A 26,581-nucleotide genomic window follows, 5' to 3' on the forward strand; every position below is an offset into this window, starting at 1 on the left:
AAATGTCACGTGTTGAGAGCTGATCATAAACCAGCACACTGTACATCTTTCACGTTTCCAGAATGTGTGCGGGTCGTTCACATTGCCACCAGTAACTCTCAAAACGTAATCTGATTTAGTTTTCTGAATTAAAAACGTACATTTATTCCTCAAAGTACGCAGCTGCTGCCAATCACGTTCACATTTTGATTTTGGATGAATGCTGGTCGTTGCTCGGAAACAGACCTGGCACCGATAGCGGGTTTGGGGAGTTTGCAAAAATTCCTCATGCATTTACGCTCGTGGGAAATTCCCACATTGCAGGCTTTTAAATAGTTTTCCTTTTCCTTCTTACTCCGCCCAGGGATGTTTTGTACATGTCAGCCATCCATGAGGAGCTCCCGCGAGAAGCGCTGCAGTACGCGAGAGTGGCGTGTAGAGGAGCGAGTTGCACTGCCAGCCCCAGACAGGCTGTGAGCGATAAAGGCATTGCAGGAGAGCAGCTACCGAGCGAGTGAACAAACCAGAGATTTAAAAAAAAAAAAACACGCAAAAAAACAAAAACTGGGCTTCGCTGCAACCACCGTCTATCCGATCTACTGTTCGATTTTCAAGCGCGCCTGGATCTTTTTGCAACTGAGGGCGCTTGCATGTAAATGTTTAGGTTTAAATTGTTTTAAAAAGCAGAAGTTCAGAAGTTGGCGTGGTACTGCTCGTGTAGGGGATTCCGTTTCTGTAGGAATGTCGCACAAGGAGAGACCCACTTTTTACCGACAGGAGGTCAACAAAACAATCTGGGAAGTCCCGGAGCGGTATCAGAGTCTGTCTCCGGTTGGGTCCGGTGCTTACGGAACAGTATGGTAAATATACGTTTCATTGCATTTAGCGGTTAGATTATAGCACAAGTCATTGCGTTACTTTGGCATTGCAGGCTTGCTTGTGTGCAGGCCCGTGTTCTTGCTCAATCAAAGCTGACACAAACGCACACACACGCAAAACCACGAACAGGCCCGCCTCGCTGCATTGAGATACACTCAGTCCAGCTGTTCACTCCGTACATATTGCAGCTATTCCTGCAGAGAAGGTGCGCCAAAAACGAATGCCTGGACTGGACAACGGGTTTGCAGTTGTGATCTGCAGCCCTCTTATAAAAATAGTGAAGGGTGTCAGTGTTGCATGCAGTTGTACCCTTTGATGCTGTGTAAATGTAAAACAAACATGCTTTGCATTGAGGCACGGTACATGTTGTGTTGTCCAGAGTTAGTGTTGTCAGTCGCAGGCAGTTCTCTTTTATTGTACGCAGCAATATAGACCAAAATGAAAACTATCCAAATTAATTTATTAGTGTTTTATTACATAATATGATTTTTACACAACAGGCATGTCCTGTATGCACTTTCTCCAGTCTTTTTTTTATTTTATTTTTTATTATAGATATGAGGCTAGATTCGCATTCTTGCATTTGAGCTGCTGTGTTTTCAAATGTATCAAAAAAAGATATTTTGGTACTGCAGACTACTGTCTCAGGAGATTCAAATCCTGTTTTCAGCACAACGGCTCGTAACTGTGTGTTGAGTTTGTTTTTAAAGGTGAAACATGGTGTTAACGTTGCTTTACCGTGTCTGTCGTGGTCAAATATCTAGCACAGCGGGAAATGCAGGAAGTATTATAAACGTCTCATTTAACGATACATATGTTTGCTAGGATCTGATCGTCCTCGGTTTTTTTTTTTTTTTTTTTTTTTAAATGATGCACCGATCATTTTGTCTTCTGCAGCCCTAGTCGAGTAGTTTGGCTTGAGAAGGTAACAGGAGTGAATCAGCGCGATTGGATTTCCAGACTTTTAAAGAATTAACTGTGCATTGTACTCTAGCAGCTCTATACTTCGTGACAGGACTACACTTGGCACATTTACAGTTTCGAAACATATTCTGCGTCTTTAAAAAATACATAAATACAAACAAAATCCCAGTAAAAGTTGCAAGTGGTTGTGAGACTCCTCGTGTTTGGCAAGATGTTTTGCTCGCCAGTACAGTATGCGCTTGCTCCTGTGCCCCTTCATTGCTGTTCTGTACCATAGTGAGCATCTGTCGATGTAAGACTATGTAATGATGTCAGGCACTATCGCCAGTTATGACTCAGTAAGGTGGATTAGTTGGAGCTCTCAGACTCTCAAAGGTCCTCAACCCATGAGTCATCTTACTGAAACATATCAATTAGGATTTGCTACATGTTTTTTTGGGTGTGGTGCCCCATATAAATATGTTCCTTTACCTCTTTACTCGTGTGTTGTTCTCTGATCAGTAACATGTCATTAGTATGACAAACGGCATTTTGATATGCTTCCTGATCAGAGCTGGGTGTTGTGTTGAACCTCCTCCTGCTGCAAATATAACCCGAGCACACTGATTTCACCAGGGCAGGTCTTGTGTCCTTGTCCTACCCCTACAGCTAAAACTGCTAAAAGGCTGTGCAAGTTGCACAGGTAGGTATGGGAGACTGCAGAAAGCAGGCATTAATTTTATTTTTGAACACTGCACTATTCACACATGCAACACAAAGTTTTATTTTTCCTGTTCTGGACGGGCACTTCAGTGATCCGAGGGCATGCAGTTAAGTGTAATCGTGGATAGTGCTGAAGCACTCTGTTTGACCCGTCTCTTAGCTAGGTGACAGGGCTTGTGCAGGTTTACTTTCATCTGTTACTGTCAGACCTGTGGTCCGCTAAGGCTGACAGGGCTGCTAATTCCTTTGTGTTTTGGAGACCGTGAAGCAGTAGTCTTGTGGGATAGTGTGCGCAGCGAGTCCTGTTGGAAGCAACGCAGAGAAAAGCAGCAAACTAATAGCGTCCAGGCCAGGAAATGTTGTGCTCCGTACAGCCTCAGAGAAGGAAAGGGGGATTCCGAATGCATGGGGACAGGCACTGGAGGCATTCTGAAATGGAAGAATCTAGAGTTAGAGTTAACAGCAGGACTGTGGGATGCAACTGCTAACTGAGTCACCTCGGGGGCGTTTAGTGTGAACTTTTTTTTTTCTTTTTAATATTTTGTCTCTCCATTTTCCATACATGGTGGTTCCATTCTGTGTGTACAGTTAATGCACTTGTCTGAAGGCTGAGGCTTTGGGAGCAGGTGAAGTGTTTTGCAGATGCACAGGTTTAGAATGTGTTGACTGTGTGTCCACCCGTACAGTAGTTTAGCCTTTTCTAAGCACCATGAAGCTACGATCTGTACTTGCATGCCCCAGATGGAGTGTCTTCCTGATGAGGCTGCAGTGTGCTCTGTACTTGCATGCCCCAGATTAAGGGGTGAAGCCCTGATGAGGCTGCAGTGCGCTCTGTACTTGCATGCCCCAGATGGAGTGTCATCCTGCAGTTCCTCGGATCCTGCTTGCCGCTCCGCTCCCCTGTAGCACTGCTTTGAGATGTTTGCAAAGCAGACACGCTCTTTCCATTGCCTGTAGAAGCACCTTTCTCATCGCTGGAGGAATTAAAAAACCTTTCCAGGTGGAGCACTTAAACTCAGTGGAGTTACAGAAGGTTTCACTGATACACAAGCAGGGCTGTTGACAGCAACAGCAAACACTTGTATTTGTGAGCTGAGTGAGAGTGCCGCCACAGCTCTGTGGTGTGTCTGATCAGATGCAAGGCATGTCTTTCACATGACACTGCCCAGATTCACACACGCTCACAGTGCAGTAGTGTTCATTTTGAAATCCTGCATCTTGCACCTTCACTGAAAGGCTGTCGATCTATGCTTTGATAGATGAGCTATTTGCATTTTCTGTGTAAACGGTCCTTTTAGCATTTGAAGCGTCATTTCGAAAGCGCAGCTTCATTTTATGATTCATAGTTCTCTTTGTAGTTCCTTTTTTTTGTATTTTTCAGACTGTACACTGATTGGGTTCAGTCACAGTGGTTTGTTTACAAAGAATCAAACTACTTCAAATGATGAAACCTTTTGAAATAATTAGAAAATCAATGCAAGATCCTTTTAAACCTTTACAGCCTTAGTTGAGTGTGCTTTTTTTAAAATTGCCTTTTCTTTGTACTAGAACATGAGCTGAAAATGTTTACTCTGCAAATTAATGCACTGGAGAGCAGTCTGGACTCTGTGCTATTTCACCTCCTCTAGCTGAGCCCTGTTCCCTAAAACGAAAGTGAATTAAGCAGGAAACCTACAATATAGATTTTTTTTTTTTTTTTCTTTTTCAATAGTCAAGTACTATATTTTTTACTAAGCTGCCATTAGCAGTACTGCCTATTCAAAGCATGAACTCTCTGTTTGCTTAGTTAAGTTGACTTTGCTGTCTGCGTAGTGAAATCAAGCATGTGCCAGCGGTAACTAGAGGGTATCTCATGGGATACACGAGGTCAGACACGATGCCGCAAGTGGAGACGTGCTGGGATGCAACAGCAACCAAAAGCACAAAAGGCTGCTTGAGTTGTGATAACGTGTCATAGGAATCTCATACAGTGTGTCGGTAGAGTTGATGTTTTTGTCGTGATTGTACGTTCAAGGTAGCAACCACCCCAAATATACAAAGTGTTTTAATACACAGACTGGCAGCGGGCGCTACGTTCTCACACTGTTGTCTTCATGATGACCCTTGTACTGCTGTAGGCGGTGTCATTGGCAATACTCTACCAGCTGTCTTTGATGGTTGTGCCCCAGCTTGTGCAAATATCACTAATCGAATAGAAAATACCTCGTTGGTGCTTTGCAACCAGCTGGGTCATGTTATTCCAGTAAGGAAACGTGACGTTTTTTGGCTTGTTGTCAAAGAACGTTTTTTGTTTTGGAAGAATATGACTGCCAGTGCTGTGCCTGGTTTTAACAGTGTGTTCCAGGGGAAAGGGCAGGTCACTGGAAAAGTGTTCTTCTAAAACATTTCTTTTTTTCTCCTCGAGGTGGGGCTGTGAAGGTGGGACTGGTATCAAAACCTGCACGCACTTGTGCCTTTACCAAATCAAAGTAGTTTTTTTTTTTTTTTTTCCCCCCCCCCCCCCCCCCCCCACCCCCCCCCCCCCCCCCCCCCCCCCCCGTGCCCCCCCCCCCCCCCCCCCCCCCCCCCCCCCCCCCCCCCGATGTCTTCTGAAAATGTCTAACCCTGCTTCTACAGTCGGGTTTATCATGCACAGGCTTCTGAACTTGGTCCACAGTTGCACATAACCCACCCACCTGCCCACACAGCATGCTAGACGCTAGTTATAGTTGGACAGTGTGTTTTGCAGACGCTTATGAGCTGTAAATGCACTCAGTTTAATGGTTTTCAGCAATGCAAGTACATTCATTAGGTTCAAACCTGCTGTGGTGGGTTGAGGTCGTGTGTTCTGTAGTCGTTAAGAGTCATGTGGAGCTCAGTGCTGGAATATGGTTTGCACAGTGTCATGTGGGAGTGTTGGCACGATACTCGTGAAATGGTAGTGCTCGGAGTCTGAATGGCTTTGCTTCACTCTGGGTCTCGGTTTGCAAGCTGTTTCACATGCTGACTGTCCGCAAGTTACGGGGGCTTCTGTTTGTTTCTGTCTGATTTATATCTAACCAGAGGAAACTGAGAGCTGCTTCTGAACTTAGCTGGGGGGAGTGTTTGCATTGCAAGTTATTTTGCTTGTCTGGCATTGCTTGAAGTGTTGGTGGATTACCTGAATACATCACCCGCTGAGCCAGCCCCACTGTGCCGAGCAGCAGTGTCGCTCTGCAGCACCCAAACACGTTCACCCCACTGCTAACACTGCAGCACCCAAACACGCTCGCCCCACTGCTACTGCACTACCCAAACACGCTCGCCCCACTGCTACTGCAGTACCCAAACACGCTCGCCCCACTGCTAACACTGCAGCACCCAAACACGCTCACCCCACTGCTAACACTGCAGCACCCAAACACGCTCACCCCACTGCTACTGCAGCACCCAAACACTCTCACCCCACTGCTAACACTGCAGCACCCAAACACGCTCACCCCACTGCTAACACTGCAGCACCCAAACACGCTCGCCCCACTGCTAACACTGCAGCGCCCAAACACGCTCGCCCCACTGCTAACACTGCAGCGCCCAAACACGCTCACCCCACTGCTAACACTGCAGCACCCAAACACGCTCACCCCACTGCTACTGCAGCACCCAAACACTCTCACCCCACTGCTAACACTGCAGCACCCAAACACGCTCGCCCCACTGCTAACACTGCAGCGCCCAAACACGCTCGCCCCACTGCTAACACTGCAGCGCCCAAACACGCTCGCCCCACTGCTAACACTGCAGCGCCCAAACACGCTCACCCCACTGCTACTGCAGCACCCAAACAAGCTCGCCCCAACTGCTAACACTGCAGCGCCCAAACACGCTCGCCCCACTGCTAACACTGCAGCGCCCAAACACGCTCGCCCCACTGCTAACACTGCAGCGCCCAAACACGCTCGCCCCACTGCTACTGCAGCACCCAAACACTCTCACCCCACTGCTAACACTGCAGCACCCAAACACGCTCGCCCCACTGCTAACACTGCAGCACCCAAACACGCTCGCCCCACTGCTAACACTGCAGCGCCCAAACACGCTCGCCCCACTGCTAACACTGCAGCGCCCAAACACGCTCGCCCCACAGCTACTGCAGTACCCAAACACGCTCGCCCCACTGCTAACACTGCAGCACCCAAACACGCTCGCCCCACTGCTAACACTGCAGCACCCAAACACGCTCGCCCCACTGCTAACACTGCAGCGCCCAAACACGCTCGCCCCACTGCTAACACTGCAGCGCCCAAACACGCTCGCCCCACTGCTAACACTGCAGCGCCCAAACACGCTCGCCCCACTGCTAACACTGCAGCGCCCAAACACGCTCGCCCCACTGCTAACACTGCAGCGCCCAAACACGCTCGCCCCACTGCTAACACTGCAGCGCCCAAACACGCTCGCCCCACTGCTAACACTGCAGCGCCCAAACACGCTCGCCCCACTGCTAACACTGCAGCGCCCAAACACGCTCGCCCCACTGCTAACACTGCAGCGCCCAAACACGCTCGCCCCACTGCTAACACTGCAGCGCCCAAACACGCTCGCCCCACTGCTAACACTGCAGCGCCCAAACACGCTCGCCCCACTGCTAACACTGCAGCGCCCAAACACGCTCGCCCCACTGCTAACACTGCAGCGCCCAAACACGCTCGCCCCACTGCTAACACTGCAGCGCCCAAACACGCTCGCCCCACTGCTAACACTGCAGCGCCCAAACACAGTCCTGCACAGACCCATGGCCTGGCATTCCACAGTTACTTTTTATAGCATTGCCTTATCCTCCAGCCATTTAAACCAAACACAGAAAACTTTTGTCAAAAACAGTTGTCCTTCTGGAAACCATTAAGAACACACATCATCATGCAACCCAAAGCCTCTTCGTCTACAGCCGCTGTGGCCAAACGTTTTGCATTGCCTAGAATTTTTTTATATATGAATGAGAACCATAATTGAGATTTTATTTAGTGTCGTGTAATCAGAAACTACAAAATGATCTTGCAAGTGTACCGGAAGCCATAATAATAGTACAGTATTTCATGTTAGATTTTGAAATGTCACATTTTTCAGTGTGTCAGTTTTTCATTAAGTATATGGACTATGCAGGAGGTATTTGAGGCACTGCTTGGGATTCAGTGCAGGAGGTATTTGAGGCACTGAGGGGTGAAAGTCAAACCAAAACGGTTCCTTTTTTGATTTACTTGTGGTGTGTGTCAGCTAAGAGTTTGAGTTTGAGTTTTCTTTCTTTTTTTTTTTTTTTTAAACAGTGAAACCTAAGTAATCTGGTCACCAAAGAAACTTCAGTTATTTATGTATTTATTTTGCTGTGATTAAACATGTTTGTGTTTATCTCTCTCTCAACAGCTCCTCCACTGATGTCACATCAGAACTCAAGGTGGCTGTAAAGAAGCTTTCCAGACCTTTTCAATCCATCATTCATGCAAAGAGGACTTACAGAGAGCTGCGTCTGCTGAAACACATGAAACACGAGAACGTAAGTGCAGATAGCCACCCCGCTGCATGGAAATGTTCAGTGTAGCGCCGCTGCGAAGCTAGTGGAAGCCCCCTTTGCAAGATCATGTCCTCTCAAGCACTGCAATCCCAGCTCTCCGCTCTGCAAGCGCATGTGCTCTGGGGTTAAAAAAGCTGCCACTTGTACTACTGGTGTAAAAGATTGCCTTTAATTAACACGAAGTTGCAGAAGGAATATGTTCTTGTGTGGCTGTGACAGGCGGCCCAGTTTTGGCCAGCTACCTGCAGACTCTCTTTTCAATTCTCCCCCTGCACAATGCTTTGCTCCCTGGAGTAAACCCTGTCACAAGGTCTGCTTGACTTGAGCTGTGACTTCATCCATGTAACTGCAAAACCTCTCTTTCCGACTGCTGTCTTTCTGAAATTCCCAAGATGAATGTGGAGTTGTTGTCTGTTCTCTTTTGAAAAGGGTGCCAGTTTTGTGACTGCCTTTAAATACATGACATCAGAAGCGTTTGGGGTTGTGTTTTTTGGAGGTTTCACAGAGTACAGGGTGTGCACTTTTCCATGTTTCGACCTGTGATTTTTGTGTTGTCTTTTATGTGACTTGTGTGCTGATGCCAAAATGGCAAAATCTCTCTATCTACCTATCTGTCTGTCTTTGTATATCTCTATCTCTATCTCTCTGTATCTATCTCTCTATCATATATCTGATAGATAGACCTATATTAAAATAGGGGGGTTATATATATATATATATATATATATATATATATATATATATATATATATATATATATATATATATATATATATATATATATATCTGTCTGTTTGGTTTGTGATTAATTAATACATAATGTCTTAATGCTTTAATAACGATGGTCACAATGCTGTGTGTTTGTTCTTGGTGATTAACACATGTTTTTAAACAGCAGAGTTCATTACAGGAGTGCAATGGCTGCAAACATGTTGCATTTACATACAGTAGACAGGATCATTACATTAGCAGGGATGGAAATAAGACTCCCATTTGCATAGCAGTTTGATCCATTCCTGGTTTTACTATGAGTCTTATAACAGAGCTTATTGCTTTATGGATAATCAAGTTAGTAGCAAAACCTGGAATGAGTGAAACTGCTATGCAATAGGAGTCTTATTCCCATTCCTGTTCTTACTGCAACATTGCTAATCATGAAGCCAGCATTCTATGACAGTACTGTTTCTCTTCCTCTAGGTGATTGGACTATTGGATGTTTTCACACCTGCAACAAGCCTGGAAGAATTCAATGATGTGTAAGTTAAACTTCCCGTCCATCTCATAGCTACATTCTAACCATGTAATCCTCTATTTCGTGTGTTTAACACAGTACAGTGTTACTCAACGCATAATGAAGAAAATGAATTCTGTCACTTCTAGATTGAAATACTGGCTCTGTGCCAGAGGGCTTGTACTGTTTGACTGGGAAATAATCAGTAATAGGATGACTCAGCTAAATTGAGATCTGAGTATATCTGTACTGCTCTTCTGGACAAGAAAGGAAGGACTGGCTTTCTCAAAGCAGTTCATGTCATTAGTTATTTCAGAAGTGAGGATTATTGAAGATGATAAAGTATCTCCCGTGATAGTCTGCTTAAAATCCATTAATTAAAGTAGAAATAGATTAGTAACAGCAGCAGGGCATTCTCCGCACCACACAAGGTTGTTATTGTTTTTCTAGATGCATTTCCGCTGAGTAAACACAGCTCATGAGCTGGCTGAAACAAAGAACATTCAATCCTTGTTTACCTTCCTAATGGAGAATCCAGCGATTTTCAGCAGTGAGCTGCATCTGTCCTCTCCTGACAACAAACCCTAAATGTGCACAAGCTAGAGTAATGTACAGTTAATTATTGCTGCGCTGGAGACGAGGGGATGTGGAATTTCTTCTGACTCCACTGGTAATACTTGAATTTTAATATGTAAAAATTGACAGCACATGAGAATAAGAGTACAATAAGATAGATTGTGATGCTGACCTAGGTGTTAACCCTTTGCGGTCCTGTGTCGGACTGGGTCGGACATTACAATTTTCCCTTTCCAGTCTGATGTCATCAAAACGATATAAAGCACAGGTCTCTAGTCGTTTTTTCTCGGGGGGGGAAAAAAATCCTTTCAATGGCCGAGCAAGACGGATAGGAGACGAACAAACCCCCCCCCCCCCCCCCCCCCCCAAAAAAAAAGCGTATCTCATAGCCCCATCTACTACAGAGATAACACGGACACAAACAAAGGAGGTAGCTGCTTCTGCATCCAGCGCTCGAAGAATTTCGCAGACATTTGCGGAGATTTTAGAGATGTTATAGTAATGAAATAATGACTTGGATCACATTATTGAGGAGTTTGGTGAGAAAACGAGTGATCAGGAGAGGATTTATCAGTATGCACGACTATGAAGAGGTATGTGAAAAATACAGTGAACAAGGGGCGGGGCTTGGCTGGAGATACAGTATAAAGTGTCCTGTTGATATGCAGGGCCTTTTAAACCTGTTTTACTCTCGGGGTGGGGGATTTAAACCGTGCGTGTGAAAATGAATTGGACCAGGCGCCTGACAAGCGCTGAATAAATGGACCGCTAAGGTGCTGAACAAGTTCACTCGCATGTGTCCTGTCTGCAGCGAGACCCCTGCAGTTAGTCTGTAAAACAGGTTTAAAAGACCCTGCATATCAACAGGACACTCAGCACTGCATCTGCAGCCCTGCCTAACTCCTCGTTCACTGTATTGATCACATGTCTCTTAGCAGTGCATACTGACAAATCATATGCTGATCACTCGGATTATCACCAAACTCCTCAGAAATGCAATCCAAGTCATTATTTTATTGCTATAACATCTCAAAAAGCTTTGCAGATGTCTGTGATATTCTTTGAGCGCTGGATGCGGAAGCAGCTGTCTTGTTTGTTTATGTCTGTGTTATGTCTGTGGTGAAGGGACTATGCATATTGCTAAGCTCCCTCGTTCTCGTCCTGCCCAAGTTCGCAGTCTGATTGGTGCTTTCCTCTGTCGGGCCGCTACGGCGTTAGCAGGAAATGAAATCCCGCTCTAGCGTGAATGCCATGCGATGACTCGGGTTGGATTGAAGAGTTTTTATTATTCTAGCTGGCCAACACAGGCTGTAAAACCAAGTAGAAAGAAGCAGGACTCCACTGTTTGTAAGTCATTAATTAAGCTCAAATTTAAAAAAATGAATAAATAAGAGAAAAGCAGTGCGCAGGATTCGTTCACTGCGCAGGCCTACTATACAGTGAGCAGCACTCATCAAGGGCGGATTGAAGACTCCCTGCATAGCAGCTTGGAACATCCTATGTCATGGCCTAATGCAATCACCAAACTGCCTTGTGACATTCTTAAACCCTGGACCCTTTGTGTATGGAGACCCCGTGTCACACATACTTGGATATCAACAGACAACACTGCCGTGATGTGCAGTGCCTGTGATTTGAATTCTGTAACTGCAGCTCAGTCCTGCTGTTTACTGCATCTTTCTTGGCAAGTATTCAGTGATGTAAATTCGATGTTCTTCTGCATTCTGCGATGATTACTTCAATGTTTAGTTTGCATGTCCGCCTCCTCTTTGGGGCCCCATTCCTGCTGCCCCGGGGAACAATCAAATAAAATGACAGTAGTGAGAGAAAAGAAAATAATGCTAATTAATAAAGATTAATGATATTAATGAGGATAACATGTTCTTTGTGGAAGCCAAGCCTGTGATGCCACGTCTGCCAAATAATTCTTTATTATCCTAGTGACAGGCAGCCCCTTCTTGGTAGTGCATTGAAAGCAGAACCTCTCTTCCTCCAGGGGGATTGCAGTGCGCACACACACGCACACGCACACGCCCCGACACGCTGCATTTTTAACGACCGAGGTTCAGTCTTCATGAAAGATGCGCAGATACAACACATATATATGATGTTCTATTCCAGTATGTGCACAGTATTGCTTTGAATGACTGCTAACACGCTGCTCCAGGTACCTGGTCACCCACCTGATGGGAGCAGATCTGAACAACATTGTGAAATGTCAGAAGCTCACAGACGACCACGTGCAGTTTCTAATCTACCAGATTCTCCGAGGTCTCAAGGTAGGCAGCTGCAACGCTTCTTTATGTTCAGGAATGCCTCTTGGTGAATTTCCGGTTCGACGTGTTTCAATGCAGTCCTGTTAGTACCGCTTTCTCATTGGATAAGATTACATTGACTATACGCACTGCACCCTGCCTCTCTACAAAAATGGATTAACCTTATTAATGATCTAAGACTACATTTACAATAATGGTTATTGTTAGCATGCATCTGTGTATCACACTTAGTTTTAGATATTTCCAGAGAAGCGCTTATCCAATTGATGCTTGGTAAGGATATCTACTAGGACAAGTTAAAGAATGTGCAGAACAGAGGGAGCCGCCTCATTGGCAGACGCATGTTCCAACCTGTTCAGATGTCGCCATGCCAACAGCTTGGAATTGGGAGGGGCGGGGTGGGGTTCTGGTGTGATGGTATAGGCCTGCGGTGTGTCACGAACACGCCTGTGTGTGCAGATATTGTGCTTCACGATCACTGTGTTGTGACTGCTCTTCACTTGTGGGTTGCATGGCTAATGAAAAACCAGTTCACCCTCATTTCATGTACTTCTGTTTCCAAGAAGCTATTCAACTCAATGCATGTCAGCCAGTCCCTATGTTTTATTTTTGACCTATAACTTGCTAACTGCTCCTCAAATCTGTGGTATAGTTATGATGACACTGGCTTATTGCACAACTGTAAATAGTTCATTGTCGACAATTTATTTTTTTTTCTTTTTCCCCCCTTCAGTACATACATTCAGCTGATATAATTCACAGAGTAAGTATCCCCTATGCCTTCCTAGTGTAATCCCTGTGGAGCTGCAAGTATTTTATAGGCACCTGTAAGTGTACTACAGCTGCTCCTATCTAAAGTGATATGAGACTAGTTAGCTATTCATGCAGTGCTGAGTTACAGTATTGAATATTGGCGAGCCATTAGCATGCAAACAGATTTATTTTTATTGTCGTCCCTTCTGGCTGTGTGACCAGCCTGGACTGGAAATGAAACGTGCTTGTGTAAATATTGAATTGAGTGATGTAAAGATTCCACTGCGCTGTGTTTGGGTGCTTGTTATGCATTGCTGATTGAACTCTGCTAACTCTGGGTGCTTATTGCTGGTGAGGGGGAAACACAAGGAAAGTTAAAACAGAAACATTAAACAACCTCTTCACCCGCTTTCAGGATCTGAAACCCAGTAATTTGGCAGTAAACGAGGACTGCGAATTGAAGGTGAGAAACTGTCTACATGGATTCTGAATTTACAAAGAATATAGATTCGATTAAAATGAGCTTTTATAACTGATTGAACACACAAACTGAAAAGCATGCTAGGGGGAAGGAGGAGCTGTATCGTCTGAGCACAGAATCTCGCAGCATTCCCAGATTCTGGCACACAGAATACATGCTTTAGTTAAACTGTTTTTTTTTTTTTCCTGATATTTAAACAAAATATCTGTAGAGATGTCTTATTTTTTGGTTTTTAATTTAAGTAGAATGGTGCTCTTCAGCTGTGCAAATGTCTTTATCTCTAGCATTCTTCTGTCCTGTTCTGTTGCTAAAAATTAGCAAACTGACCGATGCCTATCGAGTGGATGCATGCGTGCGTTTTTATTCGTGGTGCCCTTTTGTTTTCCCAGATTCTGGACTTCGGTCTGGCCCGTCACACGGATGATGAGATGACAGGCTATGTAGCGACGAGATGGTACAGAGCCCCTGAGATCATGCTGAACTGGATGCACTACAACCAGACAGGTGTGCACGGCAGGGATGTGGCTGTGCGCTGTCTGTCTGTCATATATATGTATATGTTTGCATGTTTACTCCTTTTTTTTTTTTTTTTTTTTTTTTTAAATATCTTTTTCTTTTTGTAGTTGATATTTGGTCGGTCGGGTGCATTATGGCCGAGTTGCTCACTGGAAGGACCCTGTTCCCCGGCACAGATCGTATCCTTTTTTTTGTTTCCTTTTTGTGTTGTATCCATGTCTTTAGAAGGGCTCATTTTCTTGGGTGTTATTCTGCATTCTAACTGCAGTAGTGATATGCTGGATTCAGCGTTTTCCTGTTTAATCAACACATGGATTGTTTTAGTTGGGCTGCAGTTGCCTGCTGTAAAATTAAGGGCTTTTAATACAGATTTTATTTTCTGTTTTTTTTCAAATTGTTACCAAATGTTTGTAATTTAAAAAAAAAAAAAAGAAATTGGATTCAGTTTCCCGTCAAAGATCCTTCCTGCACTTAATTAATTTGACCACCCGGGGGCACTGTCTGCTGTATAAATTAATGAGCTGACATGTGTGTTCTTTTTTTCACATCCTATTGAGGTTGCAATTACCATTTTAATTGAAAGACGTTTTTCTTCTAATAAGAAATTGTTCTATGCTTATAGAAATTAATGTGTCGGCTACATTTGTGCCCAAAAGTTAATCGTGCAAAACGTATTAATTGTTTGAAATTAACCTTGCAATGGCCAAGTATTTGAGAAGCAATACTATATTAATGTAAGTGGACTTTGGGCCCAATTTCTTTTTGCCCATATAATGCATTTATTATGGAGAGGCGATTTGCCCATTGGGGAAACATATGACTCTGTTCATTGTACTAAACACAAATAAAGATCTGGCCTGTAACTCATGTAGAGGATGTGCTGGTTAAAGATACACCCATTTTATGACAGACATTCATCCCCCAACCCCCCCCTATAATTCTTGAGTAGGGGTGTATATCTCTCTCCATCTGTAAACTACAGTGTTGTCATACCCCAGTATATGCATGGATATCCCATAAGCTTTCACAATATGTGGTTCTGTCATGTGATTGTGAAAATGCAGAGTGCATTTTGCAGTAACATTGTTGCCTTTGCATGTGATGCTAACTCCTTGCTTTCAGTGATTCTCTGCGCTCTCACTACGCTTTTGCCTCGTCTTGCCTGTTCATCGTGGAGCAAGAAGAGCTTGAATTTGCATGTGCCACGGTGTTCGTTAACCTCTCGTAACCTTTTTTCTAACGATCTATTCACACTGACTGGAATTGGAGAATGCGTCTATTTCATGTTACATCTGATTTTATAAATGGGCTATTTTCCAAAATATCTTTTAATTTGCGGGAGAGGTAACTCCTATTCCATGTTATGTAAAATGAGAAGAAATGCTTTCTAAATTATAATCTTGCCAATGTTGCAAATTAAGCACAATTTTGAAAAATCAATTTTGTTTTTAGATGGTGTCATAAAACCAACTAGCCTTGTGCCAGCCCCGCCCCTGCATGAACAGAACAGAACAGCCCCGCCCCTGCATGAACAGAACAGAACAGCCCCGCCCCTGCATGAACAGAACAGAACAGCCCCGCCCCTGCATGAACAGAACAGAACAGCCCCGCCCCTGCATGAACAGAACAGAACAGCCCCGCCCCTGCATGAACAGAACAGAACAGCCCCGCCCCTGCATGAACAGAACAGAACAGCCCCGCCCCTGCATGAACAGAACAGAACAGCCCCGCCCCTGCATGAACAGAACAGAACAGCCCCGCCCCTGCATGAACAGAACAGAACAGCCCCGCCCCTGCATGAACAGAACAGAACAGCCCCGCCCCTGCATGAACAGAACAGAACAGCCCCGCCCCTGCATGAACAGAACAGAACAGCCCCGCCCCTGCATGAACAGAACAGAACAGCCCCGCCCCTGCATGAACAGAACAGAACAGCCCCGCCCCTGCATGAACAGAACAGAACAGCCCCGCCCCTGCATGAACAGAACAGAACAGCCCCGCCCCTGCATGAACAGAACAGAACAGCCCCGCCCCTGCATGAACAGAACAGAACAGCCCCGCCCCTGCATGAACAGAACAGAACAGCCCCGCCCCTGCATGAACAGAACAGAACAGCCCCGCCCCTGCATGAACAGAACAGAACAGCCCCCTGCATGAACAGAACAGAACAGCCCCGCCCCTGCATGAACAGAACAGAACAGCCCCGCCCCTGCATGAACAGAACAGAACAGCCCCGCCCCTGCCCCTGCAGAACAGAAGCCCTGTCCCTTGCAAAAACAGAACACATCAATAGCAATAAAACAGTGACTGGTTTAATTTGCTCTTTTTCAAATCTTTCAAGAGCACAGAGAACTGGGCGGACGATTTATGAAATTAGGTGTAACATATCTAACATAGATTCTGTGTTTCTGCAACAGAACACAGAATAAAAAATGATATTACCATGGCATGCTGAATCATGTGGCGTGTGTGTGTGTGATTCCACCCCCAAGTTCAGATGCAGTTTTATTGTTAGCACAGAATTTTTATTTTTTTTTGTAAAAATAAATAAATAAATAAATAAAAAAATAAAATTGAGTTGTGACAGTTTTAGTAGAACCAGGATCTTTGTTCAACTTCAAGTTCACACCTGACAACCCCCCTTTTGTTCTCAGCATGTTTGCCAAAGTTGAGAAATGAATTTGAACACAAACGTTTCATTTTGCTTAAATCTCAACTTGATGACTCCTAAACATGATCAGAGCAGTAGGGATGCCGAGGTGATTGGTAGCTTTATTTGGACTTGTTTGACGCGAGACGTCTTACCCTGCCAGTGAAATTCCATGTGCTCAGGCTCCTTATTAACTGATATTCAGAAACAATTTTTCACGGGCTCCGAGACAAACACAGCAGCTTCACCTCGGTCTGGCGCTGTCGTCGTGAGCAGCCTGGGCCTTGATGTAAAGGTTATGCTGTTGATTGCAAGTTTAATCCCAGCAGACAGTCAGATCTTTGTGAACACAGTAGATGCATCAGTTGGCTTGTACAGCACAGTCAGGGTGCTCTGCAGCAGTCAGCATGTACAGCAATCAGGGCTCTGTAGCAGTCAGCATGTACAGCACAGTCAGGGCTCTGTAGCATTTGTCTATACAGCACAGTCAGGGCTCTGTAGTAGTCAGCTTGTACAGCACAGTCAGGGCGCTCTGTAGCAGTCAGCTTGTACAGCACAGTCAGGGCTCTGTAGCAGTCGGCTTGTACAGCACAGTCAGGGTGCTCTGTAGCAGTCAGCTTGTACAGCACAGTCAGGGCTCTGTAGCAGTCGGCTTGTACAGCACAGTCAGGGTGCTCTGTAGCAGTTGGCTTGTACAGCACAGTCAGGGTGCTCTGTAGCAGTCGGCTTGTACAGCACAAGTCAGGGCTCTGTAGCAGTTGGCTTGTACAGCACAGTCAGGGCTCTGTAGCAGTCGGCTTGTACAGCACAGTCAGGGCTCTGTAGCAGTCAGCTTGTACAGCACAGTCAGGGCTCTGTAGCAGTCAGCTTGTACAGCACAGTGAGGGCTCTGTGGATGCCATAGATTAGTCGCTTGTACAGCATCTCTGCTTGTTATGCTTGTTCACTGCTTTCTAACTGACTCGTTTTGACAACTTTTTTTTTTTTCTTTTTTTAATTAACAAAAGTAAAAAGCACTTTTGCATTTACATGCAGAACTCGAACTCAAATGTCAGCGAGATGCTCTGCATTTGGGTGGAATAAATAAATTCACCGGAGAGAGTGTGGAAGTGGGTGAATTGACAGATTACTTTTCTGTTCTGTCACCTGTATTGCTGGCATTTGGTACTTTGGGTACATTTAAACTTTGTGCCATCGATGTGGGGTCTAGAATATTGAGAGAAAGAAGTTACTTTGCCAAACCTGGATTCTGTCTACATGATATTTTTGAAGACCCTGCCCTGCAGGGTCAGTACATAGTTAGTACATATTTATCTGTGGAGTCTGCCTCTTGCACTGTACTGTTGCACCATTTAAAATATACAAGCAGGGTTACTGATGGTGCAGCACACCTGTCGCAACTTTAAGTGGGTTTATCATTTTGTGTCCTGTAGCCTCTTCCCCAAACATTTTCCTTTATGCTAACCTGCTAGATATTGATCAGTTGAAGCTAATAATGCTGCTCGTCGGGACCCCAGGGTCAGAGCTCTTGATGAAAATATCTTCAGAGTCCGTGAGTTGTCTTTGCCTGTGTTGTTGGGCTGCTTTTTTGTAGTGAAAGGCCTGGTGACCTTAATTATCTTTTTTAAACTTCTGTTAAATACGGGGATGGCATAAAGTTGCTTGGCTTGGGGGTATGTCAACATGTGCCATGGCTTTATCAAGCTGTTGTATCTCGGTACAGCCACAGAACACAGCAAGGCCGATATGTTCATTGATTCTTAGCACTATATCTGGTTTGAGGCCTCAGCTCATTCGTTCAGCATTGTACCACTCTGTGCTGTGGGCTTCAACAACACCCCCTATGGGCCAGTATCAGAGTTCTGGGTATTACTTTCAAATAATGACACAATTTCATAATGAATTCTGACTGAACACCACAGGAGAACACCTGAATATCTTGGGCACTTCCTTGGCGTTCTGGAGGAATGCAGTATCCGTTATTGAAGTGTCACCCGGCTCTGCACTCTGTCGGCTAGATAAATCACAGCATGCGTGGAAATACCTGCTTCATGCCAACCCTGTGCGCTTTGTCTCGTGTGTGCTCAGACAGCATGAAACTCTGTGCCTTCCTTGACTGTTATGATGCAAACTTGAAACACCTGAACATGATCTGCTCATAACTTTGGGGGGACGGGGACGGAACATGCAACACACAAGCTTATTCACACTAGGTGCTTTTTTTATTAAGCTTCATTACAAATACTGTAACTGTTATATTACAGTAATTGGGGGGGGGGGTAGTAAAGAAACTGGGTTTCTAACACATTTTTTCCTTCACAGCTTCAGATTCCTTCCTTGCAAAGGGAGTTGTCAGGAATTGAAGGGGTGGGGGTGGTGATCTTGAACTGGAGAGTGAGATGCCCTGTTACTGTAACCCAAGCAAGCTTCAGAATTGCCTGAACCAGACCCCCACCGCAACCTAAGAATTTTGTAGCCCCCCCCCTCCTCCAAATTGGACCTTCTAAAATGTACCACTAATTTCTGACCACTCCCCTAGTTTTGGTTTTCTAAAGTCTCCTGAAATGCTGCATTAATTCACATGTGTGTTTTTCTGTTGCACTTTGACCCATTTCACTAACTTTCAAACCTTGCATGGTGTCGATGCCTCTGGCTTTGCTTTCCATTTCTCCCTTTCTCTTACACCTAGGAGTGTTTTTAATATAAAAACCTTGCAGTGATGTAAAAAAAAAAGTGTGCTTTTTTTTTTGTGTGTGTGATTACAAACCCCTTGACCCAGGTATATTAAGATATAAACCAGCTACAGCAGATTATGCGTCTGACAGGCACCCCCCCTGCGACTCTAATTAGCAGGATGCCCAGCCATGAGGTGAGACACCCATCCAATGCCATCATTACTCCCATTTTGTCTGAGATGCTCCCGAGCTATATCTTAATCTATAAACAATCTACCCATTATTGTAAACTTCTGCTGCAAGTAAGATGGTTCTTGTTTTTTGGTATGGCTGGTTTTTAAGATCCAGATTAGCACTAGTCTTGCACCACCTGATGTTAGGGGAGCTAGTCAGTGGCTTGTGCTAATGAAGTGAACCCAGGCGTCAGTGTGGTAAGCAGGAAGCTTGTTTCCCTGAAGCTGGAACTATCAAGGGGGATGTAAAGTAACTGGGCTGGCCACAAGGTCTGCTGAAGTAAGCGTGCACAGAAGGATAAACGTTGCAGCATTTTGTAAACCGGCACTGAGTTGTTGTCTTGGTTTAGTGCTATGCACGGTTACTGTGGGATGCTGCAGCTGTGTAGAATGTATACTAAAAAGGTATCTCTAAAGCATGTGTGTTGAAATCAGCATGGCTTGAAGGCATCAAAGCCAGGCTTAAATAATAACAACAAAAATAGGAAAAAGAGCTCATTATGTGAAGTGTCTTTTGTTATATGCAGTTGGCTGCCTTCTTTCTCTAAGCGGATCGGTTTGGATTAGGAGTGTAAATTCTGATGATTTGATTGGAAGGATACCTCTGCATGCTGAAATGTTTTTGTGAACCGTGCCAAATCCAGAGCAGGACTTTAAGAACACTGCTGGCTTGCATTCAGTAAAGTAGTGCTGGAAAATCCTGTATCCTGAAGGACAGAGCTCTGTTGTTTATCGATGTTAAATTGAATTCTGTTTTTTAAATCCGAGCATCACTTTGGTATTTATTGTGTTTTAACCTTTTTAAAGGTGGTGGTGGGTGTTCTAATTAAAGGGGGAGTAGCACGCAGGCGGGGCTGTTCCCCCTCCAGCACCACCACCCTGTAGCGTGCTTTTTGGGGGTGTATGCTGTGCTTGGAACTCTAATTGCACCCGTCTGACAGGTCTTAGGAAGCAGCTAGTTGCACTTTCATTTTCTCAGTCTGTCCTAGAATTCTACAATCAAGGGTAATTACACAGACATTTTACTAGTCTTGGGCTTCTATTGCAGTGGTGTAAAAATGAGCCCGGCTGCTTCTGTTTAGTCATGGTCCCTGTGCCAGTAATGAGTGAGACTTGTGTGCTGTGTGTCATGTTCTCACTTCTTTTTTTTTACCTGTTTCAACAGGCCAGAAATTACATTAACTCTTTGCCTCACATGCCAAAAAGGAACTTTGCAGATGTGTTCATTGGAGCCAATCCAACAGGTAAGCATTGCTGGAATAACAACCCCCTGTTTTAGAAGCCCCCGCAGTCATGATAACAAAGCACAAGGTTATACAGTTGTGTCAGAACAGCTTCTCTAGAACATGTTTGTCATTTCTAAATTCTGTGGAATTGATGCTTTAGCTATTGGAGATGTGCAGAAAAAAAAAGCATGTTTTAACAGTGCGAGTGCCTTATTGGTCATAAAATACTGTTCAGGTTTATGGATTGAAATGTGTGCTGTTGTACTGTACTTACACATGAAGTTGACACCTTGACAGTGTGTCCTGTACAGTACAAATACAGTGATGATTGTATTTCTAACCCTATGCTAAAAGTGCAGTATTTTGTCAGTGTGCAAACTATGGTTTGCAGTCCCTACATTGACTCCCACATTACCTGGTGTTTCGTTTCTCTGCTGCTCAGCTGTCGACCTCCTGGAGAAGATGCTGGTTCTGGACACGGATAAGAGGATCACGGCAGCCGAAGCGCTGGCACACCCCTACTTCACACAGTACCACGACCCGGACGACGAGCCGGAGGCAGAGCCCTACGATCAGTCCTTCGAGAGCAGGGAGCTGGAGATTGAGGAGTGGAAGAGTAAGCACTTCACAGCATTTCTGAAACCTGAGCAACTGTCTTGCATTCTAGTGTAAATAAATAATTTATCAGATTCTTACCCTGAAACAGTCCAGTCATGGTCCCGGGAGGCCATTTCACTCCAGGTTTAACAAGTAAAATTATAGCATTAACTGCTTTAGGGTCTGGAAACAGGTTTAATTGGGTCAATTGAGCAATTTGGAGCCAGGATGGAACGAAGACCAGGAGAGGAAGAGCCAGTCTTGGCCCCCCTTTCCTAAACTGGCCCAGGAGGGGTTTTGTATCTTGGTATCGCTGCACGAGACTTGCACATAGACAAGATAACTGCTTCACATGTACTTGCGCTAAAGGCTTCTCCAGCTGTCTTGTGCATATCAAATCAGTAGTTTAGCTCGATTCCTCTTTCAGAATCATACCTGGGAGTGGTGTACAGGCACTTTTTTGTATAGCGCTTGAGTTGTTTCATGTTGTAAATGTTAAAGAAGGAACAGGGTTTCGGGCTCTGTGTGGGTCCTGTGATACAGGGACCAGGTATTACTTGTTTTAAGGATTGCTGACGGCAGTATTTGAAGCAGAGTCCCTGGACCTTGATGTGAACTCAAGAATGCTGTAAATTCAAGCGATTTCCTTGGACTGTTTTAAAACATCTAATTGATATTTTCTGTTTTTCCCAGGGCTAACCTATGAGGAGGTGATCAGCTTTGAGCCGTCTCCTTTTGATGCAGATGAAATGGAGTCTTGAGTTGTTGAAGTGCTGCTGTTCTTTCACACGCGTTTTCGTTTTCCTGTCGCACTGCAAGGACTTTCTCCCTTGCCGGACCTCTTCTAAACATCATTCAAGTGCCTGCTGTGTGTCAGTGATGGGCTTGCTCTCTGTCTGGGTTAAAGGGTTCAGAAGGTTTCTATACAGCTTGGACTGGGTTCTTCCTGCTTGTGGGTTAAACACCTGGCTTCTGTTTCAGGATTGGGACAAAGTATTTTATTTTGTATTTTTGTTGTTTTTCTACCATAAACTTCAACTAAGGGTTTTACAGTAGAGAGAATGATTAGTTTATATTTTTTTTAAATGTAATTGAATTCGGTCATCTTTAAAGGCTGGTTAGTTGCTTTCTGATGGAGCATGGTATCAGCGATGAACAGCTACAGTAATTAGGTGGTTCCTTTTCCATCTAATGGTGTTTTATTTGGAAAGAGCCTGTGTTGCGAATAAGATTCGGTACCATGCCAGTAGATACGGCAATCTGTGTGACTTGCGTAATGTGCCCCACACCAGGAATGTGGCTCTGAACACAGTAATACACCACAGCAGTGATATTGTACTTCGATCTCTAGAAGAAGAGACATCCTCTTCTGATATGCAAGCCAGTTCATACTGGTATTGTGTTTTTATGATTTTGCGCTATTTGGAATGAAACAGTATTATAAATTGAATGCATATGAAATACAGAATAGTGCTAAGACCTGTCTTAAATTGCAGCTTGGACGGAGTTTATTTTTTTAAATGCAAATTATCAGATTAAAGGGTAAATGGTAGAAAGAAACCTGAGTGTGTGTGTGTGTGTGTGTGTGTGTGTGTGTGATTGTGTTTTTTTTTTTTTTTCTAATTGAAATATTGTGCAATTCATCCTACACAGGTTCATTCTCATGTCTGAGGTTTCTAGTTAAATTCTGATTTCAAAACTTTAACATATCGTGTGTGTGAGAGAGAGCGAGAGAGAGTAATCCTTGTTAAGGAATATGCTGTTTTCAAAGTAAAACAATTTGTCCCAGTTTCTTTTTTTTTGTGTGTGTTGCCATGTCTGGTCACTGTGACTGTTCAGTATTTTCTACGTTAAGCTTTTGCCAGCACTTGTAATTCAGATATGTTTGTAAGCCTTCATATCAATGTAATAGTGCATGCACACTGTACACAGACCTGGGGAGCCCTCTTGTAATAGTGCATGCACACTGTGTACACAGACCTGGGGAGCCCTCTTGTAATAGTGCATGCACACTGTGTACACAGACCTGGGGAGCCCTCTTGTAATAGTGCATGCCCACTGTGTACACAGACCTGGGGAGCCCTCTTGTAATAGTGCATGCACACTGTGTACACAGACCTGGGGAGCCCTCTTGTAATAGTGCATGCCCACTGTGTACACAGACCTGGGGAGCCCTCTTGTAATAGTGCATGCCCACTGTGTACACAGACCTGGGGAGCCCTCTTGTAATAGTGCATGCACACTGTGTACACAGACCTGAGGAGCCCTCTTGATTGTGAGCCAGGGAGCACCTCTCGCTTTATCTTAGAAACGTTTTAGTTATTTGAAAATAAACCCTTTCTTTATTATTATTATTATTATTATTATTATTATTATTATTATTAATATAAATATTAGCAGCGGTTTTTGGGGTGGGCAATCGAAAGAGAGACCAAAAATCTAACATTGCAAACAGAGAAGCTGAATGCATTTCTTTATATGAACTGGTGAAGCGATTTAAGGAAAGAGTGCTTTACTCCACGAGCGCGCACTTTCACCGTACCCTCTCCCAGGCTACGGGACAGGCCTGGTGGTCTGCTTCTCAAGTGATTGTTAGACTGGAGGGGTTGAGATGTACCTTGTACTCCCCCAGGTTCACACTCCCCAATGCAGAACAGCAGGCTCTTGTGTGAGCGCTAGGACTGGAGTTTACAGCCCTTGCAGATGTGTCTCCTCAGTTTGGACACGAGACACACCCAATCCCAGCAAAGTCCGTTCAGGTATAAATAGAATTATTACAAAGTGCAGTTCAGAATGCACGTAGCTAGATCAGTTGTTCGGGGAGGGAGGGTAGTTTTTATCGTGTTTTCATTACAAGATGTCATTTACTCTCCTGTAAAGCAATATCTCTGACGAGCATGTCTTTTCTTTTTGGTGTGTGTGGGTGTGTGTGTGTGTGTATACGGGATTTGGAATGGGAATGTTGAAATGGTGCAAATGTAAAATAAAAAAAAAAAAGTTAAAATACAATAAAATGAAAGTTAGCATAACAAATATTTATAAACGGGTGCATCATCACAAGTGTTTTTTATTATTTTTTTTTTTAAATACACTTCCATTATACAGAGATTCAAATTCCCGTTCTGTTGTGTGCTCTTAACGATTCGTCGTTGTGTTAAGTGATTCAGTCTAGAGTAACCGTGCAACCGCTGTTTCAGACAATAAATAAATAAAGGCAATTATTTTTCAAACACTGTCTGTTTCTTATTAGGAAGAGATTGTAGCAGAAGTAGTAAAGAAGTTTGCTGGCAAATAAGACGATGAGCCTTCGACAAGAACTACACAGGCTGTCCAGCTCTGTGTTTAGCCCATTGATTTTATTGTATGTTTATCCTTATTGTTTTTTTTGATCTACCACAAAGAGCTTTCAGATACTGTGCACTGCCTGCTGTATTATTGCTGCTCGATGTCTGATTTGAATCTCTTTTCTCTGCACCTTTGTGCAGCGTGGCATTCTTGCACTGGTCTGGGTGGTTTGGGGTTTTTCTGCATCTTTTGTGCAGCGTGACATTCTTGCATAGGGCTGCGTGGGAGCGCTGCAGGGTATTTCCCTTGTTCTAGAGCGGTGCGCTTTGCAGGGTCTGCTGGTCAGTCCTCAGGCAGGTTCAGTGATTTGTCAGGCTGTGATGCAGACCTGAAAACCAGCATGATGACATTCATAAGCAGTACCTATTGAAAGCATGTTCTCACAGTACAGTGCCTGAAGCGCCTTCAATACAATATGCTGGTTTTTGTTCTGCTTGGTCTCTGTCTTGTGAAAGGTGCTGATGTTTTCTCTTCACCAGCACACAGATAAGTGATGTAATTGATGAATCTGCCTGGCTCACTAAACCACGTCCTAGCACCATAGTTATCTCAGTAACTTCTTGGCGGCCTCCTGTCTGGCCAGGGGCAGGTGGCGAGGTCGCAGCTTGATAGGTGTGACCTCCCCAGTCTCGATGTGATGCTGCACCATGCGAGTGCGGCCTGCTTCTGAGCTGGTGGTGAAGCTGTTACTCCAATAGCAGTTCCTGTAGCTGGGCCTGCTGCTCCGGGCTAAGCCCCTCACAACTGCAGTGCCAGACGACGGTCACTGCGGGTAGAGTAGCGTCCTCTCCCGGGGGCGGCTGGGTTGGGCTGGGCTAGGCTGATGAAACCCTGGTGGAAGGGGGTGGTGGTTTCGGGTTTTATATTGCGTACTCATTCTTCTAAACCTCATTTACATTAACGACTCAGACTTAAGCTAAAATCCGATGAAAACCAATACACTAAATGTGCCTTGATTAGGCCCCTCTTGCACCTATCTGCAGACGCCCATGCCCACAGGCATAGACAGTCCCAGTGACTCAGTGTTTGCACAATGCTGACACACATATGAATAAAAAACATGTATAGTGCTGCCAAAACCATACCATAATAACTAGAGGGCTGTCCATCGAGTACTAATACAATTCACTGTAATACTGGGGGGCATAGAGTACTAATACAACACGCTGCAGTACTGGGGGGCCATCGAGTACTAATACAAGACACTAGCACTGGGGGAGGGGGTCCTCTCAGGAGCTTCTCAAAATCACAGAATCATCAGAGGTATAGACTTAAGATCATACCGTGTACAGAGATTCAATACGTTTTGCCAGTTCCAGTTGCTAGAATCCTTTATTTGTACATTCTGTATAGACCTAATCAGTCTGACATCACTTGCAAATAACCCAGAGAGAGCCTAGTTCAATGAGACTAGGTTGAACTGCTGCACATCTTTGAGAAGCTACACTTGCTCATTACTATTTGCAGCTTACAGCAAGAAAAGCATCCTTAATGGTGTCTAGTTTATATTAGGCCATCAGCAGAAGGTGAAACGTGTGGCTAGAAAATGATTTTTGAGGCAAACTAGTGGGGGCTGTTTTTTGGGGGGGGGGTTTTTGTTGCAGTTTTACATAGCCTATACTATGCCTGACTGGATAAAATGCTCTGTTTTATCCTGCAGTTTTCTGTCCCACACGCTTGAATGTGACATGGTGATGTTAAAAAGGGCGTTTTTTGAGCCTGGAGCCATGTTTGCGTCTCAATAACTCTCAATCTAAAGAAGCCTGCCTTCTGAAACATCACGATGAACTAGACATTGCTACTCTCTATTGATCCTAAAGAATCCATTCATCTAGCCGCATGGATGATGATATGGCATAAACCTGAAAATGTCGTTTTGTTCATACAAACAATCTCTCACACCATCTTTGTGTCACCATAACTAAATCTTCGACGATCACAGAGCACTTAAAATGGCCACACAGCTAGGAAAAATTACTTTTAGTGGATTGTAAAGGTTTGGTATATCCAG

The 26,581-nt window shown here is 44.4% G+C and overlaps 1 protein-coding gene across 3 annotated transcripts; it reads left to right on the plus strand.

Moving 5' to 3' along the window:
• The first annotated feature begins 458 nt into the window (after positions 1-458).
• Positions 459-24,455, plus strand: LOC121304626 (mitogen-activated protein kinase 14A). Of its 3 annotated transcripts, none has more exons than XM_041235864.1 (12): positions 459-839; positions 7,864-7,993; positions 9,209-9,267; positions 11,986-12,097; positions 12,828-12,857; positions 13,263-13,310; positions 13,718-13,832; positions 13,952-14,023; positions 17,967-18,046; positions 20,568-20,646; positions 21,071-21,244; positions 21,919-24,455. In XM_041235864.1, the coding sequence occupies exons 1-12, from the start codon at positions 721-723 to the stop codon at positions 21,984-21,986; spliced, it is 1,086 nt and encodes a 361-aa protein (XP_041091798.1). In that variant the 5' UTR covers positions 459-720; the 3' UTR covers positions 21,987-24,455. The 3 variants fall into 3 exon arrangements, with proteins under 3 accessions (XP_041091798.1, XP_041091795.1, XP_041091796.1); XM_041235861.1 differs by lacking the exon at positions 17,967-18,046 and adding an exon at positions 19,284-19,363 and having other exon boundaries at positions 620-839; XM_041235862.1 differs by lacking the exons at positions 20,568-20,646; positions 21,071-21,244; positions 21,919-24,455 and adding an exon at positions 18,817-18,972 and having other exon boundaries at positions 620-839.
• The last annotated feature ends 2,126 nt before the right edge of the window (positions 24,456-26,581 follow it).

This window comes from Polyodon spathula, chromosome 39, assembly GCF_017654505.1.
Source record: "Polyodon spathula isolate WHYD16114869_AA chromosome 39, ASM1765450v1, whole genome shotgun sequence".
NCBI lineage: Eukaryota > Metazoa > Chordata > Actinopteri > Acipenseriformes > Polyodontidae > Polyodon > Polyodon spathula.